The sequence below is a fragment of the Tinamus guttatus genome, unplaced genomic scaffold (assembly GCF_059628265.1).
Source record: "Tinamus guttatus ecotype Peru unplaced genomic scaffold, ASM5962826v1 Tinamus_guttatus_pri_ptg000620l, whole genome shotgun sequence".
NCBI classification, from domain to species: Eukaryota; Metazoa; Chordata; class Aves; order Tinamiformes; family Tinamidae; genus Tinamus; species Tinamus guttatus.
Window position 1 is genome coordinate 1 of NW_028289154.1, and position 21,329 is coordinate 21,329.

The following is a 21,329-nucleotide window of genomic DNA, read 5'->3' on the forward strand; positions in this document are numbered from 1 at the left end:
ACTAATCAGCTCATGCTTTTTGTTTTGCCACTATAAATATTTATAGGAAAGTGTACAAGAAAAAGGTAGTAACTGATTTGAAAGTAATTTTTATTCTAAGAGTCAAAAGTTCTTAGCCTGTTTATTTTATTCTGAATTTGGAAACTAGTTTCTCTTCTGTACTAAAAATGATTATTTCACTTCTATGAGAATCTTACGTAAAGTTATATTTATGCTGTTACCTTGTCAAGGCTTACATCTTGAAAAGACGTTTGGCTAGTTCCTCTACACTCTAATAACAATTTCTCAAAGAAGAAATACTTTTAATATAACCTCAAGGGGAACCTTAAGTACCCTTAAGAGTACTGCTACCAATTAAATATTAGAAAAAGATAACTGTTTAATGTGTATTTGAAGCCACTCTAATATACAATTTAATGGAAAATGAGAAATGCCTAATCATGAAATTTTTTCTCTCTAGACTATTGATGATAGTCCAGATGATATTGATGATTAAATTCCTATAAAAATTTCGACAAAAAATGAGTTTGAGGAGTCAGTGTTTGTCATAATAAGAGCTCGTATAAGAAGATTCAACAACTAGGTTAGAAATAGATAACTTGTGAGAACAGATTCAAGCTGCTATATTAGTTATAACTGTAGTAGGTATGTGTTTAACTTTTTGCTCTGTAGTTTAATACAACTAATGTTTGTCAGTTTGAAAACTCTGTGAAGCTTGAAGGATTTTTCCAGGTGTTTAATCATTAAAATTGGACTGCTAGACCGTTTTGTAAACCCTTTTGTTTTTCCTTTTGTTGTAGATGAAGCTGTTTGCTTTATTGCTAAAACTCTCCTGTCTAAAAGTTGCCCATGAGGGTTTTAATCTAACAGGGTATCTCATGTTTTTTATCAAGGAAACTCTCCATGCAATACCTCAGCTAGTTCCTATATCTCTAAAAATATAAAAGTTTCAGGTAAAATTCAGTTTCTTGTGGGGAAAGGAGGAGGGGAAAGGTGTAAATTATCACTTGGGGTACAAGGGTAGCAGTCGATATACATATGTTAATGCGTCAGTGCTTAAGTTGGTGGGGGGGGTAGTTAAGGCATAGTTCCTGTGCCCCCTGCCAAGGATGATCTTCACCGGGGTATAAGAGGACAAGGCTGTGGGCAGCATGGATAGCAGCCAACAGCCATTGCTACTGTCAGACAGGTCTTGCCCTGCATTTTGTGTTACCTCAGGTTGCAGATTGCAACTTTCCACAGTATCCAGGGATATTCCGTAGGTGTAGGAATTCCATAGGTCATAGTTAGTACCTGTTTTTAAGATTTTGTACTTATTTGGGAATGCCTTGGGTTTTTTTTTCCCCCTTATAGCAACTATTTACCAGGAGGGAGGTGATCTGAACACTATCTCATTTTAAGTGTTCAGTTGTGGTTTGACGGGAGAGAGGATGCGAGTTGGCATAGTGTTCCCAAAATGCTTGTAGTGAGCTTGCCTTTTGGTACTGAGATAGTGGCTCTTGCTGTCAGAGGCTGCTGATCATCCTCTATCTTGAGCATAGGGACTATTTCTAGAAATGTAAGCTTAATGAAGTCAAAATCTGTTTTTCTTTTTGAGCATAAAACTAAAACTAAAGTACTGTGATGAAATTAAGGTTGCCCAGAGGAATACAAAGAATTTAGTAGTCTTTTTATACTCCTGTATTTTAAACAAATCCATTTTCAGTGTCCTGGAAAAAAACATTTCAGACTATAAACAGATTCTGAGACTTTGTGTATGTGAAGTAATGGCTTGTCAGAAGTCTGCCTACTTTTGGTTTAATTCCCATTAGAATTAAATAGAGCCAAATGTGCTTCTGTGAGAGGCAGGACACACTTTTAGAAGCATAACTGAGAAGGCCAAGATCTGGTCTTGTGGAGAGTTTCAAGTGAGTGATAGGTTTACAAGTTCTTTTTTGTTTGTTTGTTTTTGTTTTGCCCACAGAAAATATGAAGCTTTAAAATATTACATGGTTTCTCACTTCATAATTACGTTTCAGTATTTAATTATATCAAATCATAATGAACTGTGAAACTGTCCTCTTAATTTTGTATTCCTTCTTGTCTCTCTCTAGTATTAGGAGTCTTTTTTGTAATGTTTACAAAGCTTTTCCTTAGTTAACTATTTCCATTATCTGATACGTAAACAGCAATAAAAAAATCTTGCTATGCACTTGTTTACCTTTTTTTTTTCTTTTTTTAAAATCTTTTCAAATCAGTAACTCCATGATGAACATAAATGAAAACTGAACTGGTTTTGAAAATACTATACTATGCTGGTAGCTTTACTCTGGTTCTGTGTTTTGCTTAGTATTGAGAGATGTGCAGTATTACAGGTTTTGCAGATTTTACATGCTGGACATGTTCAGTAAAACTTAAGTTTTGTTTGTGTCCTCATGAATATGATTTGATATGTTGCTGATACTGAATTGATTTGTGATATTAAAATGGATTTTTAAGTTGAACAGATTCAGTTGGCCTTTTTTAAAAATAGAAGTTACACTAGTGAAGAAAAGGAGTTTCTGGAAAACAACACAAAGAACAAAATATATTGCAAGTACAGCTGTTTTAAGAAGATTATCAATAATCTGTGCATATCTGCTTTTATTTTTTCAGTTCTTTTGATGAAAAGATCTAGTGCATTGTTTTCATAATGTAATTATTGCAGTATTCCACAATAAAGCTTTCCAATATTAACTGTAAATTAAATTTCAGGGTTCTTCAGCTTTTTTAATCATATATTTTTCTGATTAAAAAGAGAAAATAGAAAGATACTTTTCATGTGCAAATTACACGTCTCCTTCCAAGATAGAAATTTTCCACGGTAAAGTATTTTGGTCCATTGCAGCATGTGAGTTCAGCTTGTTTACGCTCAGAATGCTTTCCAACTTGAGTAGCAAACAGATGATCCTCCCTTTCCCCATGACAGAGCTGTGGCAGCAGGAAACTTGGAGGGCTTCTCGGGCAGTGTAGGCTCTGGAGATGATTCGTGCAGCAGACTGTGGCCACGCTGGTGCCCGGCGCCCCTTCCTGCGTCAGAAGCCGCTTTGCGCCGCCTGGCCGGCGCGGCTCCCTGCGCTCGCTGCTGCTCGCCCACTACAAGCAGGCTGTGCTGCTGGGGCTGCAGACGCTGCAGGGGAAGACGGACTGAGACCGTTTCCAAACGTATTTTTAACAAAGTGTAGATCCAAAAATTTTAGGGCAAGAGGGGAATCCAGACCCGATGTTGTCTGAAGCAAGCACACAGGGTTTTTCATGTGATATTACAGTGTCTAGTGTAGTAACTGGAATCGCGTTCAGATATGGTGCCCTGCACTTGACAGTCAAAGTGCTCAGGACTGACATGATGTAATATCAATACGCAGTGAATGTACATAGCATGAGAAACAAGTTCTAGTGCATTCGAGGCATGTATGTTGCTGCACCAAGTGCAATTTGCTTTCTTTGGTGTTATTTTAATATGTCTATTCAGACTTTAGGAATTCCACCTGTATGATTTGCAAAAAATGAGTATAATAATTTTTCTTTGAAATATATAGCTTAATACCCAGGATCTTACAGAATATGAAAAAAAACTCTGTGATGGTACATATAGAGGATCCGGTGAACAGTATATCCTTTTATCTCCTTTTTTCTTTTAATTCCCTCCTGCCATTGCTAAGTAGATGATGAAGAATGAAATTGATGACTGAGTGACTTTTGGGTGTGAAAATGAAAAGCTGTCTTGCTGAGAGAGAAGACATACAAGGGGAGGGGGCACAATCAAGTGGCACTGACTTGATTCCAGTGGGAAAATTTTTATTTATATACTTATTATTTGAAATATATGTTATTTTAAGTGCTTTTTTCCCCCCAAAGCAATGGAATTGTGATGAAAAAAGTAAATGGATATCTAAAATGGGAATGAGACCAACACCTTTAGGCTGAAACAGGAGGCAGTTTAGGCTGTACATGAGTGCTGCGGATGGTTTAGCAAAGGTGGATGCTGTGACAGAGAAATGAGATATGCAGGACTGAGGAAAAGGAGGGCTCTGTTTGGTTCATCTAATGACGAATTCTTCCTAATGAGAAATATCTGCAGTTCTTGATGTGTTGGGGGCAGAATGTGTGTAAGGCAGAAAACCTCAAAGCGGGCAAGAGCGAGGAAACATGAAAGTTTCATGCAATGTCTAGCAGTGCATTTTCATTGGCTTAATGGTGGTAGCATTACAGTGAGTCCAGCTGATCAGGAATAAAACCTGTCTGGAGAAATTTTCTATGAGAAGCTCCTGTTATGGCTGTGCAGGTGGGAAATGGGAAGAAATAATTTTCCACAGATAATGTTAAATGTCAGAGAGACTCGAGAGAATCCAACTTGAGATTTCAGTAGCAAACTGCCTTATCCTCCCAACTTGAGGCTTCTGTGTTAGACTTTTAAATGCAGAAGAACTGCTCATAATTTGTAATTTTCCCTGCCACCAATAGCAGGCAAGCAGCATTAACTGTTTAAAAAAATATATTTTCTGGGAGTTTTTTTTTCTTGAACCTTACAAAAACATCCTCTCCTGCCAAAAAAACCCCTGCAACCCCACATACCTCCTCTTTTTACCCTTCCTTTATTCAGTATATGCAAATATTTTAAAACATTTTAAAATATTTTATAAACAACCTTTTTTTAACATCTCATGGATTGTTAGGGATTTATTACTTTACAATGTATAAGTGATGTATATGGATGTATGTATTTCTTTTCTTTTTCTGTCTGTTCCTTTTCATTGTGTCCTGGCTTCTGCTCTGCTCTTTTCTTCTTGCCTTTTTCTCCTAGACCTGCAGCATTTGCACACTAGGCTTACTGAAATACCTCATGTTGCATTTAGAACAAAATAAATTAAGACCTTGCAATTCAAGATAGTTCAGCTCTGTAGCTGGCTACACTTGTTAATATGTAGATACTTTTGGCACTGGCAGACTGTTTATCATCTGTCCGACAGCTGGTCAACACTGCAAGCAAAACAGCACTTGGCTACTTGCATAACAATTCAAGAATCTAATATTTTCTCCCCAGTTAGACTTGCAGCCTGTTTGAAATAATACTAACTTTAAAATTTATCAAATTGTCTGTTTTCTTGGGACAGAGCTGTTCTCCTATAACTATTCATTTTCCTTAAAGGAAGTCAAGACTGTTTACACTTGAAGGGTGATTGAAAAAATCTAGCACACCTGTTAACTTGAGTCAAGCTGGAATTCTTGTAAAAAAGCAAGCATTTGTTTCCTGGTTGTTGGGGAAAGATTGTGCTTTCAGGTGAGTCTAGAAATAACCTTGCTTCATACTTCTGCTTTTGAGTGTTAGCAGTTGCAGAATAGATTAAGCAGTAGTCAAAACTTCGGTTATTGTATGTGTTGAAGAAAGTTTTTGAAGCTCCTGCACATTTTCCTTTGTGAAGTGTGTGCGTTTGACAGAACTTCTCATTGGCATTTCCCAAGAGAACAAGTGCCTTATGGAAGGTGAAGGTGAGAATTTTCAAAGATCATCTTTTTTTTTTTTTTCCTCTCCCTTTGCTTCATATTATATCTTTAAACTGTGTCCTTTGAGGACTTTCCACACACCCCCCGCCCCCGATGGGAGTATGTATTATTCATATTTGATCTCCTGTGGAATCACTAAGCTTCAGTTCATGGTCCTGTAGGCTGCAACCTTAATTGCTTGGAGGCACCATTTGAGGAAGCAGTGTACCCTGAGGACACTATGTCCTTAAAAGGGTAGGAAAATCGAGTCCTTAACACGATATGGTTTCCGTCCAAGAAGTGTATGCAGGTCCTGCTTAAATAAGAACACCAAACACTCCATGTTTCTCACTGTACCTCTCTTCCTCATTATCCTATACATACATGAAATGACAGTCAGAAATAAGTACGTTATATCATCTGACAATATTGTAAATGTGGTCTCCAGCTAAAGCTTTATTTGATAACAGCCTGTCCTGAACATGATGATACTAGCTGTTAAGTCACTGATATGATAAACTTGTGATTTATTCTAATGAGACTCTTGGAGGTTGGTAGGACTGAATTATACTGCAGAACCAGACTCTGTACATATTTTGCAATACTTCATTGGAAAAAAATGTGTCAAATAGTTTGAAGAGAGAAGAACTTGTGACAGTGTGAAGAACAATGATCTCTGTAATTTAACATTTCTAGTGCAGGAGTAAATAATATGGTGATAATATGAAGAACCAGCAAATGTTATTGATAATTTGTAACTGTTTGATATCTTCCAGGTTATCTGAGATGGTGATTTGAAAAATCAAGCTTTTCGATATGAACAAAGTAAAAACATCATCTGAGAAAAGGTAAATTTAAAACCATAATGATTTCTCAATGTCAAGCTATTTGAGTTTTGTACAGAAGCAGTCTGCATTTTAGCAAATTGTGTTAATTTACAGGTCCGCAGTGAGACAGTGGCAGGTGATGTCCTGAAACACCATTTAAGAGACATCGGAGAGAACTCAATATTGTGTACCTAAGTAATTTCACTTATAATAAATAACTTGGCAAACTCAAGATTTGTAAGATAGTGTTTATTCTATCAGAAATGTCTGCATTGCAGTGTACTTTTGACTAGGAAGTATCGAGTGAGCTTTGTTTCACTTTTTTTTTTTTTTCCCCCTCACTGATAATTTTACAACTGTCAATCTCAGATCCTGGCAAAACATAAAATTATTGCTGCTGAAGGGGTTAAAGGACAACTTAATGCTATTTACAATGAGGCCACAACTTTGCAATGAATAAGATTTGTATCAGTCCCCAGCCATCTTAAAATCCAACATACCGCTAGACAAAAACAAGCATGAGATCGCATAAAATACCAAGACTTTTCATGGTATTTTCATGGGAACTTAATTTAACATTGTAATATTTTTAGAAAAGCTATGAGATTATCTATGGAAAGTAAATGTCCTAAACTTTAGGAAATTACTGAAAGGCTTTCATTTTTACTTTTCGAGTGGTAGAACAAATTGAACCATCTTGTTTCATCCAACTATCTAGCTTTTTAAAATTACCTTGAGACAACAAAGTAGGTTATTTTGGCTGTACTGTTAGGTATCTGACATACTAGTCTTTTTCTAAATGCATGGATGGCTTTGCATGCCGGACTTGCTTCACTGTGGATTTATTGCTCACTGAGGAGAGGTTTCAAATTTGTGCGAAGATTATATCATTGTAATTTTAAATGCTTGTATTTAGGGGGTCTGCACTTTTATGGACTGTAACAAGGGAGTTGTTTGATGTTAAAAGCTCTAACCAGCTTGGTAACGTGAAAAATGCGTCAAAAAAATAGTCAAGAAACAACTAAACTTTCTATTTTGGGTACATTAGTTTCTGAAGTGTTATTATAAGCAAAGCAAGCTCTTCATCACCAATGGATGATTATAATCCATGAAGTGTATTAGCATAAAGAGTATTAGTTTTCTGCAGAGTGGCTGCTTAAATGTCATGTATTCTTGTTTAGCTATTGAGTTAAAATTAAAACTCCCACTTCCACAATGCAGAACAGCTTTCCATTAAAACATTTTTAAATAAATTATGGGAAACTTGAAGCGTACAGAGATAATCGATCAATTTCCTATTAATCCGATTAATTCCTGTCCGAAGACTACTGATTGCTTAGGAGATAATTGAAAGAAAAAAGATTTTCAAATAGTTTGTTCTGGACTCAAAGAAAGCACAAACACAAACAAGAAACTTTAATGAAAATGAGACCTCTACCTAGTTGTAATATATGTTTCTTGTAGCCATTGCACAGTGTGATGAAATACATGAAAGACCTTTCTGCTTTGGGGGAAGAAGTCACTCCCTGAATGTACTGGCAGACTGTAAACAATTAAGCAATTTTGTAGAAACAAATACAGTTGGGAAACTGAAAGTGTCTGATGTGTTCCTCCATTTGGCTCTAATCTGTTGGAAGACTTTTTGAAAGACGAACAGCCTAAAACCATTCTAAAGATGAGGGAATTTTGGTAAGCTGCCATGACAACCATTAGCTGTTACCTTTCCCATCAGACTCTAGAACAGGCTCCCTTGAGCAGACACTTGAGAAAGGGGTAGGATGCGAGTATCCAGTGTAGTGAAAGTACTACCTAGCACTAATAGTAGTGGCACTAGTAATGGAGAGCGGTGAATCTAGCAGTTCTTCGGAATCAGATTAAAAACAATGCTTAAGTCTCTTGAGGTATGGTGGGAGTGGATCAAAGTCCCAAACATGATAAAATTATCCTTTTAGGTAGATGCTTTCTACTTGAGGAAGTTGTCTTATCAAATGGGAACCTTGAGAGTTTTCTACTCCTCCCTGCGTGAACACTGGCTTCCTGTTTCGGTGTGTCAGAGCTTTCCCAACCGATGATGCAAGGAAATCCACAGAACCATCTGCCCATTTAATATCGCACCATGCATATTGGGAAACAGTGGAAGCGATGACTAGTTTGTTTGTTTCATGCTATCTGTAAGTTCATGTTGTAAGACGTGCTTTGATCTACAGTATGATCAGATTTTGGAAAAGAGAAGGATTTGTAGTTACAGTGTCCACAAGAGTTGGCGTGAAGGTGTAATTGTAGGTTGGTCAGCTTTGTCCAGACAGGTTCTGGAAGAACAAACCAAGCAGGTGAGGCTACCAACGCCATGGGGAGGTGAAGTTACTCTTGAAATCATCTATTTGTCTCTGAGAGACAGAGGGTAGCAGGTTTCATAAGCCAGGAAGAGTTATTAGAACACTATATCCTTTAGTAAAACTTAGGCATTGTGTGTGAAGTTGCCATAGGTAGCAAAGGCTACTGCTCCATTTAGAATTATTATGAGTATAAAACTCATTGAATAACAAAAGAACAGTTGTCATTCACTGTCAAAAGGAAAGAAAGTACAGTGTTATTTCTGTGTATTTCCTGTTTGTGGTTACCAGTTACTGTCTAAAAAGATTTTAAGATTTAGCTAGTGGTCTGAAAGATAGAAGGAAGAATATTTGTTAAAACTGTAGGTAACTTGAAGCTGAGGAGATGTACAAAGGCCAAGTGAGAATTCAGAATGCTCCTGTGAAAATAAACATTCAACAGGAATATGTGCAAGACACCATAAAGGACAGCAGATATTGACACTTGTGTGGGTGGGGTAGGGTCAGGAATAGTAAACTGCAATTGCTCAGTGGAGGTGTATAAAATCTTAAAATAAGTGTGTTTTTGGTTATTGAATCTCCATTTGTTTTGCATGCCTTAAATTAAGAGCTGGGCAGGTGCCCATCAGAAAGAGCAGTTGTAGCATTGATCTGACTCTGGGGAGGGTGATAGGTTAGGTGACCTTGTGAAGTTCCTTCCACAACTGCAGACTGCTCTTAGGAGGCTTTAGATTGGGTGAGCTGGTAAATGTGTATTTTCTCTTAGTGGTAAGAATGGTTCTTCACACAGGTGTAATACAAGCCATATATATAAAAGGCTGGCCAGAATGTTCTGAGAATTTATGTACGGTTCAGGAATGTCACTAGTTGAAGAGAAAATTTGGGGCCGAGGGCTAATAAATACATATAATATAATAATATTATAATAAATAGAGATTTTACTTTGCCGTTCTGATTATTTCTTGGGCCTACCTAGCTATGGTTTTAAAAATACTGATTTACATGGTTACCTGTCTTTTTTCAGAGACATCTTCTAGATTTGAACCTTGGATGGTTTACTTAATATAAATATCATAATTTCTGATTTGTAATACAAATTTTGTTTTGCTCTTGGGTCAGATGGCAGCATATGACTTGCTGGAGCAGCATCAATCAGGCTGTCTGCTGTCATTCTTGTCCTACAACATTTTTGATTTCCAGTTCAGGCATTGAAAGCTGTCTTGGGTATTATATGCTGCTACGTCTATTAGTATAAAATATTGATACATAAGGGTATAACTCCTGCTCTAAGAAGAGAACTCAGTTTACTCCTAGCTTGGAAAAGCAAATCAGCACTTTGAGTTATTCTTTGATACGGATTTCGGGCCGGTAGCATTTCCAGAAACCCTTTACTGAATGTTTTGGAGGTGTGGTATTTAGCAACAGCTCTGTTGAAAGATTTCCTGCATGATGACTAGCCTAAAACCATTCTAAAGCTAAATGAATCTGAATGCTGGTATTTCTGCTTAACTGCTACAGTGAGGGCTGGTTGCTCTTACTGGAAGTTCTAGCTTTAAACTTAGGAATTAAATTTTTGGCATTCAGAAGGTACTACTCTGGAGTGGGACTGGGAAACTAAAGCTTTCAGTAAGTATGGGGAGATTGTGTTAGTAGTGTTACTTCTGGATGGCGCTGTTTGTTTTCAGATTTTGCTTCATGAATCAAGAATCAGGTTTTCTGTGAAATATTAATGCCTCTACTGGGAGTTTTGTCCTTAACAGAAGCTAAGTACTGTGTTTGTTTGTTACCAAGGTTCATCTTCGTTTTTATGTTGGGTTGTTTCCAACTTTCAGGTTACATTTACTTTAGTGCGAGATCAAGGATACACCAAAATGAAAATTACAATACACACACATATATATACACATATACACAAATATATGTGTGTGTATGTATATGTAAAAATAAGAGTGGCAGTTCTCCCTCACAGTGGCTTCTGTATAGATTGGTTGAACACTGTTTTGATTTTAGACCTGGGGAAGATAGCACCCTTTGGAAGTATGTCAGTTTGGCAACTGTTTCTGGCTTTCATTACAATCTTGGGTTTATTTTGGAGGGTTTCAGTGAATAGATGGAGGAGTGGAAATGCACAAAACTCATATTAACAGTTGTGACTTTATGCTATGGAGCTATCTTTTGAGAGAGGCCTGAAAGGTTTATACATTATGAAGGAAGGTAAAATGTGAGCAACCAGAACAAATTTATTTTATTTTCACAAACTGCTTTTAAATCAAAGTCTAGCAAATGACTAAGAAGATGATGTATTTGTTTCTCACTATAAAGGTATTTCTATTTAAGATTTAAAATTAATATAACCTGTTCTTACTGCTAGTATTCACAGCTTCTGTGCCTTCTCTTTAAGCTGAAGTTTTTTGGCTATGCTTTTCACTTATATGTCGGTGTGGAAAAGTAAAAGTGGTGGAAGGAGATTTCTCTGCTGCTGTAATAATAGTTTGTTTTTACAGCAGTGTGACCTTTGCTATCAGCTATTTTTCCTTTGATCTTAACGTTTTTGTCCACATATGCGCTAATTCTTTTTAGCAGAGTTAATTCAGATCTTTTCACACATACAAAATACTGATCAAGGAGTAGCAATTCCTCAGTGCTGTAAACAATACTGACAGTATTTACAAAACTAATGTCAATTTTATTGCGGATAGCCAGAACTTCTAAGATATGATAAAATGAGTTATTGTTGATTATTGCAATGCTGTATGTGGAAAAAAAAATGGAGCAGTTACTCCTTGCGAATAATTTCCTCTAGTAGTTATTTAAATTATAGTTATGTATAAGTTTGTCTGAAAATAAATTTCATTTGGCTATGTGAATATGAAAAGGGTTCTGAAATTGGAGAACAAATAAAGCAGTTTTTGTACTGGCTTCATTTTAAACACTGTTAAGTTTTATATGTAAAAGTGATTATGTTATCTATCTATATAAATGCCCCTCTTGGAAATAATTCCCTATAATATGTATAAAAATACCCCATTTGAAATAGTTTCCTGTTATTAAATTCCATTTCTAGGCAAGTTTGTGATGTCACGCCAAAATACCCCTACATTCAAAAGAAATCAAAAATCTGATGATACCTTTGAGCACTTTCCTAGATTTGTCCTTCAAAACTGATATTTTTATTCAGTTGATCGGTGCTTATTTGTTAAATTCTGGAATTATATAATTTTCCTTCCATGTGAAAGGAACCAGCTGCGACACAAACAGTCCTCAGGACTACCCAGATAGTCTTGAAGCAGGAGTAGCAAGTTTTTCTTGTAGGGCAAGTCTGATGCAGTATCCTCACATTTAACTTAGACTATGTTCAATAGAAGTTACTCAGGCTGACATAAATAATATTTGTACGTAAGCCTATGCCTGGGTTTTGTTTGTTGAAAGCTTTTTTTCCCTGTTTGTGGTTGCTCTGGGAGATGCTGTTGTATATAATTAGCCTGCTGCAATGCAGACCTTGCAAAATTTGTAAAATGCCTGAACTGAGGAGAGTTAAGACACTTTCCTTATCAAGATAAAATACAGAGGTGATTTAGCCACTCCTCTTACTCTGACCATGGGACTTCTTTTGCTACTATTTTTTTTTCTGATGTAGGGTTTGGTTTCACATTTAGTGCGGATGGAAACATGAGTGTAGGAAATCTTTCTTGCAGCGGTTCTACCACTTCTCGGACTATGTTTCTGCTGTCACAGCTGGAAAAAATCAATTCAGATTCCTTAGCAGGAGAAGTAGAAAATGCAAGATATGTTACCTCAAAGATCCTTCATCTGGTTCAGAGTCAAGGTAAATATCTGAACATTTTTGATTTTAATAGTATTAAGCTCTCTTATATTTCTCCCTTGCTAGTGATTTTTAAAAAAATTATTTTCCTACACAATGAAGTTGGTTATCTGTCTCTTTTTATGATGGATTCTTCGAAGCACTGTTCAAGATCATGTTAAATATTACATAGTATAGTATTGGTTACTTGGTCTGTATTTTATATTGTCAACAGCAATTATTTCAATAGTAATTCAGTAAAGAACAGCTACTGTGATAGTATCACATTTTGGTACACTTTAACATATAATACAAGCCTGCTGTAGTTAAAGCCTTAATACAAAGTTTTTCTTCATTTGCCAATCTACTTTTTAAAATATGCTTTTAAAAAGAATAAACTATATATTTTTAAGATGATTCTTGTATGTTGTTCAACAGTGACCTCTTTCCAGGGTCAACTGACCCACTGTAGACTGCTGTATACATTGTCACTAATTAAACTTGTTAATATTAAAAAGTTAGAGCGATTTTGCTCCCCTTCTTCCCTGTCCCATAAATGAGAGTTAGTTATTCTTGTTTAATTACTTAATCTAGGTAGTTATTTTCAAGTAAAAATGTTAATATCTAGTTACATTTATTACTAGATGATAGACAAGTCAATTGTGAGACAAATAGATTTATCTCCATTTATGTAAATATAGAAATAACTTGCAATAAATTTGCTGCTGGAAATACGAATGTAATCTCCAGTAATTGTGCCTAGAATTCCGAAATATGTGCAAGATAAATTTCTTTTTTTTTCCTTTTATTCCCCTACCCCTCCCTTAAAATTAGGGCCTGTAAGCTTAAATAACAACAACAAAAACTGTTGAACAATTGGAACTAAAAATTAATATTAAAATCACTTAAGTCAGTCTGTTGCTTATCAATTTGTTAATGTTTTGTATGCCTGTGTGCAGTTTTTAAAATAGATTTTATTATTTCTAGCTTAGATTTTTTGATCTATATAGGACTACTGTTTTTCTTTCTGCAAAGATCATAGTATATTAAAAGAAAACTGATATCTTTCTAACTGGCAGAAAAAACTAGGAAAGAGATGACTTCTAAGGGTTCAACCGGAATGGAAGTTATCCTTTCAACCCTAGAGGTAAAACATTCTAATTTGTGTGGTTTTGTCTACATTGCATGTTTTCATATTATCATTTGGACTTCTCACCGATAAATATGCTTTAACACTATCTTTTATCTCCAAAAGTTGTGTTTGTCAAAGTCCTGTAGTAGTTAAATAGGATATTTAAGGTATCATAAGGTATCAAAGCATTTTAAAATTTTCAGTCCTTTATTTTTATATGTTCTAAGAGATGATTTGTGAACTATTGTCTTTAATGTGTCACGCTAAGAACTAGGTTTTAATTAGTTATGCAGATACTTTGGACTGCATGGTGGGATGGTTAATTGGGTGGTAATGTCTGAGTTTCATTTAATTCATCAGTACCAGTTTCTCTGAGGTTTGGGTATCTAAAAAATCCTGTATTAGATGGATAAATTAAGCATGGGAATATCTTTTCTTTTTATTTCATTTCAGAATACAAGAGATCCTCAAACTACTTTAAATATTTTGAATATTCTCATTGAGTTAGTCTCAGTTGGTAAGTTTTCACTAAGGAACAATTTATAGTATTAATCGTGTGTTCTTCAGACTTTTTTTTTCCTTTCCTGAAGTCACTAATGCAAAAATTATATTGTGCATGTTTCTTTGAAAGGTAGTGTTTTAGTTGTGTTTATGTTGAATATATGTACAATCCAAAAATGTGTTTTAGTGTGCTTTAGTCAAATATGAGGAAAGCATAGCTGTTTAAGACTTCATGATAATCATAGCATTAATATTTGACTGTTCTTTGTCTTTAGAAATATCAGTGGTGGGTTTTTTGTTTGTTTTTTTGTTTTTCTTAGGTGGCGGTCGAAGAGCAAGCGTCTTGGTTACTAAAGGAGGCACACAGATCTTGTTGCAGTTACTTTTGAATGTCAGCAAAGACTCTCCACCAAATGAGGAGTTAATGGTGCTTCTTCACACTCTTCTTGCAAAAATTGGTCCAAAAGGTGATGAATATATATTTGAGTATAGTTTTATCACTGAAACTTAAGGGCCTTTTTTTTGGTTTGTTTTTAACCTTCTATTATTGTGTAAGCAGTTACATAGTTAGGATTGGTAGAGGAGGACATAAGGAAAAGTGAAATAGAAGGAAGGAAAGTAGTGAAAAATAGACATGCAGGGTTTATATATCACTAGAACAAATTCACAGTTCGCTTTTATGGTAATTTCAAAATCAGTTTGATGAGTTTTTTTTTTTTTTTCCTTTAATATCAGATAAAAAGATTGGCATGAAGGCTAGAATTAATGGTGCCCTGAACATATCATTGAATTTGGTGAAGCAGAACTTGCAGAACCATAGACTAATATTGCCATGCCTTCAAGTATTAAGAGTTTACTCATCCAACTGTAAGTATTGCACTTTTTTCTTTTCTAATACAGCAACAAAAATAGCACAGGTGGTACAAGTATATGATCTAGATGCTTGGTTGGTGTTCCCTGGGCTATTACTACTTGAGAATTTACAGTGAAGTATGAGTGTACTTGATGTGTACGACTGATTCCTGTTTAGTGTGTGTGTATATATAAACATGGTTATTTATTAAGCAGTGCTGTTGGATTTCTGGAATCTTTGGCTATTGCATTTGTGTAAATGCTGATATGTTTCTACAAACAGGAATGCTACCATTGTTCTGCAAAAGCACTTCAAATGAAATAATTACTCTCTCTATTCCATATGCTCGTGTTTTTTTGTAGTTTATTATATTTTTAAATTAATTGTTGCTAATTTAGAATTTAGTTTACCCAGATAATATTTTTCTTTCTTTAACCATTTTTTGTTACTTTTATCGAAGTGTCTGACTATTGGACTGATGTGCTTCCATAAAAGCTTAATTTATTGTTCTTGCAGGCAGTAGGTAGTTGGTGAAAACAAAAGTTGTTCTTTTTTAATTTTAATACCAGTAAGATGCTTTATGAGCTTTATACTTTTTGTTTTGCATTGAATCCGAGGTGTATATTTAGTTTTTTAAATTAAATGAAATGGAAAACAACTGTCTTCAAGAGAGTGGATTTGCTAGTCAGTAGGATTGTGTTTTCTGAACATTCACATAAGCATGTAGAATTCATAAAGCTGCAATACTTGCAAAATATAGAAATTTTAATTCTGTTGCACCATCTAATAATGAGGTAAAAAACTTCTAAATTGGAGGAGTTAATACAGGTAGTTATGCAGTTTAGTTGAAAACCTGTTTTGTCATGGAAATAGGAGATTGAGCTAGGACTCAATTTAAGTTTAAATTATTTTATTTTCCATATTTATTCTGTACAGAAATAGTGCAGTTTATTTACATTTAAATAGTTTATTACATTTACCGATTATTTATTTACATAGTTTATTATATTTTGGTGGGTAGTTTTGCCTAAAATTGGTATACTGTTTCTACAAGAATAGATTCCTAATGTTGATTTTATTTTACTGTTGTAATATTGCTGCTAATGATGATAAAACTGCAGCCTGGGTTCAAGCAATGAATTGTATGCATTTGACATCTCTTATTTTGAAGGTAGCGCTTTGTTTAACTGTTCCTTTTTCAGCCTCATTAGGAATGCCTATTTCTAAACTCAGACAGGAATAATGTTTCTGTGCATGAATAAGTAGTTTGCTTTTACAGTGATTTTAACCTACAGTGTGCTTTTCCAGAACATGAATCTTGGCACCATCTCTTTTAACTTTCCCCCTCTAAACTAGTTTTTTTTTTTTTTTTTCTTTTTGAGAAAATCTTTAAATAGCCTGTAACTCAGAAAGAGTAGGGATAATGCTGATTGTAATTTCTAAATTATACGGTGAACACTTGGTTTTCAGTTGCTTTTGGACATACCTGTTCATCCTGTTACTGAAAGGTAGTAGCAAAGTGTAGAACCTCAGTCACTTACATTTTAGAAACCCTGCTGTCTGTGAGGTTTTGGAGAGTAAATCCATTTTGCGGTGTGCCTTAATAAGAAAGGAAACAGAGCATGCAGAAGGAAGTAATGATTTCCTTTTGTTTTTACTTAGAAAGTAAAAAATAATTTTTATTCTTGAGGTTTTATTAGGACCAATATAACACTATGCTATATGCGTATAGGCAGAATGGTATTTGCTTATTGTTGTGTTTTTAAAGCTCAGAAACTCTTAAAATCATCTATGTTTGAAAGTATCAATTTCATTTGTTTTTCATTCCACTTTGTCTTAAAACAGATTTTTCTTTTAATATATATAATTTTACAGCTGTAAATGCAGTATCCTTGGGAAAAAACGGAGTAGTAGAACTGATGTTTAAGATCATTGGCCCTTTCAGTAAAAAGAACACTAGCCTTATGAAGTAAGTAAATCTTTTTAATAAGACAATAAAGTCTTGTACTGTAGTATGTGGAAAAGCTTTAGATATATAAATATATAGAAATATTTCAAAACTTTGAAGTACAACTTGTATTTAATAGTTAGAGAGGGATGTTAAGGAGAACTACAAATCCTGTGCAGTAACACAAAATGCCCAAATATCTAGCTACAGTACAAGCAAAGGATAGAAGGATAGAGGTGTGATGTGGGTTCTTTTTCTTTTTTTGGGTCTCAAATATTCTTGTATGGAAACCGTATTCACAGCTATCCCCAAATAAATCAGAACAAACTGATCAAGGCAATTCCATCATTCTTAGACCTATTGGATTTAATCCCAGCTATCATTTGTGTTTCCATGGTGGCATGTGTTGTTTTATTTTATAATAGAATTTTCTTGCATTCTACTCCCAAGCAATTATACAGTTTCTGAGGGTAAAAGCATCCACCACAGAATAATAAACATCAGGAATATATATCTAGGGGACTACTATGTGAATAAAGATTTGATAGGGTACCTTAAAGTCCTGCTTTTGACTTTTCCTGTTGTGTGGGCAGTAATCTTAAGTTAAAAATAAATAACTCATCTATCCTGTTCATCAGGTATTTTTCACAAATGGTCCTGTATTACTTTTTTTTTTTGGATAAAAGCCTTCTGTTTGATATTATTGGAGCTAGCTCTTTCTTTATATACAAACAACCTTTTGAAGAGCATACATGTGGGAAATCGAGTTTTCATCTGTCTACTGACATAATATCATGTTGCTACATTCTAAGTTCAGCACAAATTAGGGTTCTGTTATCTAAATATTACACACATGGTTTTTGGAGTACTTCCAAATAATAAAAAAAAACCCTCCTCCCCCTTTAACCCCTAGCTAAAATTAAACATGTGAACTTACTATTCCATGATGTGAGTAATCATGATATCCTGTTTATGGTGTGAGATCAGATGTGTGAAGTCTATCTTTATGGAGAGGGTAAAAATAAGTGTATAGGTTATTTAGTTGTATATCTTGAGATAGTTGAGGCAATAACTTTGTATACAAAAGAGATTATACTGATGATTTTGCTGATCATTACTCTTAAGCACATTCAAGTAATACCATTTGTAAAAGCATGGGTTTCAGAGATGTCTTCCGTTGAACGTGATTCATGTTACATTACCACTGGTAGCGGGTTTTTTTGACAAAGATTGTTCATATAGCTATTTGATGAATTTTTAAACTTTCATTGTCGAATTTCAGATATGAAAGAAACCACAGTATTTCAGTAAAACCAAATTTTTAGAGAAAAGTCTGATTCTGTAGAGCCAGGAAAATAGAATAGTTATCTAATAGTATTCTGTCTGAAGAAATCTTAAAATATTAAACTTTTTGTATAGTTTTGCAGTGTTGTAGATAAAGTTTACTTGTTTGTCTTTTTTTTATGTTGACAGGGTTGCTTTAGACACACTTGCTGCATTGCTAAAATCAAGTAAGTTTTTGACTATAAGGTACAGTTCTTTTAGTTGAGATATGTATGCAAGCAATGTATAATGAAAAAAAAAAAAGTCTGTGACTCAAAGAAGTTCAAGTTGAGGAAGCTTTCAATTAAGACTGTCATTCCTTCTGCATTCCCGTGTTCTTTATGTATGTGTACATCCGTATTTAATAATTAGGTACTGTCTCTTCAGTTATGCAGCAGAAAGGCTGCCCAGCCTCTGCAGAACTGATCTGGATACAAGGTGGGGAAATACCTCTTACACACCTCTACCTTTCAGTAGTGGTCACCTATGTCTTAAATGCTATGCATTTTCCTCACGCACGTATCTTACATGACCAGAAATACCAGTGGGATTTCAGTGGGATGACAGGAGGTAGTACAAGGGTGCAATTCTGAAAATAGAAACTGTTGGGCTGCCTATGGAGTAACATGGGGTGATGAGATGGCTCTTCCTGGGCATTGGCTGTCTGAGCCAGCAGCTCTCAACAGACATCACAGCTGCTGTCTTTCGGCCAAGGTTATTCCACATAAAGAATGGTAGACTCATTCTCTCGCAACAATTGTGTAAAAACTACAGCAGCTGGAGAAATAGTCAGAGAAGAACTGAGGCATGCTGTTCTTTGCTGAAGACCGTTTCAGACACTGCAGTTCATGTAGAGTGTCAGATTTTCTTGAGTTTCTTGAGAAGCAGTGATTCTTGATCCTAAAGATCGTTTATTTACTAATTTGGAGGTTACTTCTTGGGAAATATAGAAAAGGAACCATTTAGAATTGCTACTGGTATTCTGTTCTGTAATTTTTTTTTCTCAGTACTACTGAGGAAATAAAATGTTGAAAAGTGTGTGAAGAAAGAAACATCTCTTGACTGACATGTTTGCATTTATTTTGAGAGATTTGGTCCTGAGAAGTTTTGGCCTTTACCATCCTAAGCTTTTATGTTGCTTTTCATAACAATGTTAATTTCTGGTGTGTGGAGTTCCATTGACATACTGAATATTCTACATAAGTTGGTGAGTTTTTAAACTAAGCAACGCCAACTAAAATAAACACATAGTCTATGTATGTAGAACTTCTGCCTATTTTTTTTTGGTGAAGCTTCCAGTTTATGGAAGTTTTCTGAAAATTAAAATATTTGTCTAATTTCAAATATCTCATTTCATTAGTAGGTTTATTTGAGGAGAAAAGAGAGAGCTAGAAAATCAATATAAACTATAATCTGCCATTTTGTAGTTTATTAATCGGAATATAATTATTTTAATGGCTTTAAGAAAAAAAAACAAAACAGTAGAACATCATAATTCTGAGTTTGTCAGAACTCGATTACTCATTGGATTGCATCTGTTCTGCTATTGGGGTAGGAACAGTTCGAGTTTATCATGTTTGAGTGACAGTTATTACGTAGAGTATAAGCAGTATAACAGTTTGTTTCAAGTCTTGTGTTTACACAGTATGTATGGACAGTGAGGGAAATGTTATAAACCTTTTTTATCCCCAAATTTTCTAGCTGCGAATATTTTATACCTATCTGTACTCTTTTGGTAAACCATGCAACAGTATCCTGAGGAGTAAAGGATACAGTACTGGGCTCAATCATTCAATTATTTCTAATGACTGTAATATTTTCTATATCTGTTCTCTTGACAATGATATTTATAGAGACAATTTTGTATAGCAGTAAAAAAGATAGTAATGCAAATGCAAAGCAAATAACATGAGGACGTGATGTTGCTACTTAAAAAACACTAATATGATTTTAATGTTGCACATCCAAATTTGCTATTTATTCATGTGTTGTATGTGTATGCTTTTCATGGAGGAGTACTAAACATTCTTGGTACTCATTTAAAAAAAAAAAAAGTCCAAAATGGGCTTTTAATTAAGAACGCAGTTCAAAATTATCATGCATTTGCCATGTTGGAGCAAGAATGATTAGAAATATATAGGTTTATTATAACAGGGTAGAAGTAGGAAATTCTACTGATCACTGCAGTATTACAGGTCCAAAATCTGTATTTTCATATGCAAATATAATTTTGCATATTGCATATTTTGCCTGCAGACATTGACATAGAGAAGTCAATTCCATTATAAGTATCATTCCTAACAGAGGTAAGGAGTTATGCAAAATTTGTGTGCAGGAGGAGAGATACAATATCTGCCTTGAACAGCTAACCTGTTTATTGTAGTGATTTAATTAGATATTTAGTGATACTGACACGGTAGAGGAATTGTAGGATTGTAATAAATGTATAGAAAATACAGAAATATGTTTTACAGAGTTTTTGTATTTGTGTCAGTGTAAAACTGCATCTATGTCAATGTAAACTTACTAAACATGGCTGAAGTATTTCTTCAGATGATAACATAATTCAGTAAATTGATTTAAAAGAATTAAAATATTGGTTTGAAAATCATGCTGAAAATATGACACTAATTATGCCCTTTCACCATTTAATTTACTGTTTTACTTTTTTTAAAAAACTTTTTTGTTAAGAGACAAATGCCAGGAGAGCAGTAGACAGAGGATATGTACATGTGCTGGTGACGATTTATGTAGATTGGCATCGTCATGATAGTCGACACAGATACATGCTGATACGTAAAGGCATTTTACAATGCATTAAAAGTGTTACGAACATCAAATTAGGAAGGAAGGCATTCATTGATGCCAATGGGATGAAAATTCTTTACAACACTTCACAAGTAAGTTTACTTCCTTTTTTCTTTTATTGCATTTTAAACTTTAAAAATATTTTGTGGCACTCAATTTATCATTATGAATTTATTAACCATTAATGCTCTTTTTGATTTGGGAATTATGCATGGTGTTCTGCAATTGATTAAAGTAAAAGGAAAGGGTACAGCATGATATTCATATTTTAACCTTACTTTGCTGCGACCCTCTCTGGGA

General features: G+C 34.7%; 1 protein-coding gene across 2 annotated transcripts in view; it reads left to right on the forward strand.

Annotated features, from left to right (window-relative positions):
- The first annotated feature begins 4,783 nt into the window (after window positions 1–4,783).
- Window positions 4,784–21,329, forward strand: part of AGTPBP1 (ATP/GTP binding carboxypeptidase 1) — a 53,422-nt gene continuing 36,876 nt past the window's right edge. Inside the window, exons 1-10 of one of the 2 annotated variants that reach the window (XR_015913950.1) lie at window positions 4,784–5,299; window positions 6,279–6,350; window positions 12,358–12,488; window positions 13,544–13,611; window positions 14,050–14,113; window positions 14,418–14,564; window positions 14,833–14,964; window positions 16,826–16,919; window positions 18,372–18,409; window positions 20,913–21,121. Coding sequence is in view for 1 of the 2 variants with exons in the window: in XM_010218393.2 (XP_010216695.2) it covers window positions 6,319–6,350; window positions 12,358–12,488; window positions 13,544–13,611; window positions 14,050–14,113; window positions 14,418–14,564; window positions 14,833–14,964; window positions 16,826–16,919; window positions 18,372–18,409; window positions 20,913–21,121 (915 nt within the window). In the remaining variant the exon portion in view is untranslated. The remainder of the gene's footprint in view (window positions 5,300–6,278; window positions 6,351–12,357; window positions 12,489–13,543; window positions 13,612–14,049; window positions 14,114–14,417; window positions 14,565–14,832; window positions 14,965–16,825; window positions 16,920–18,371; window positions 18,410–20,912; window positions 21,122–21,329) is intronic. The other variant, XM_010218393.2, reaches the window with a different exon arrangement.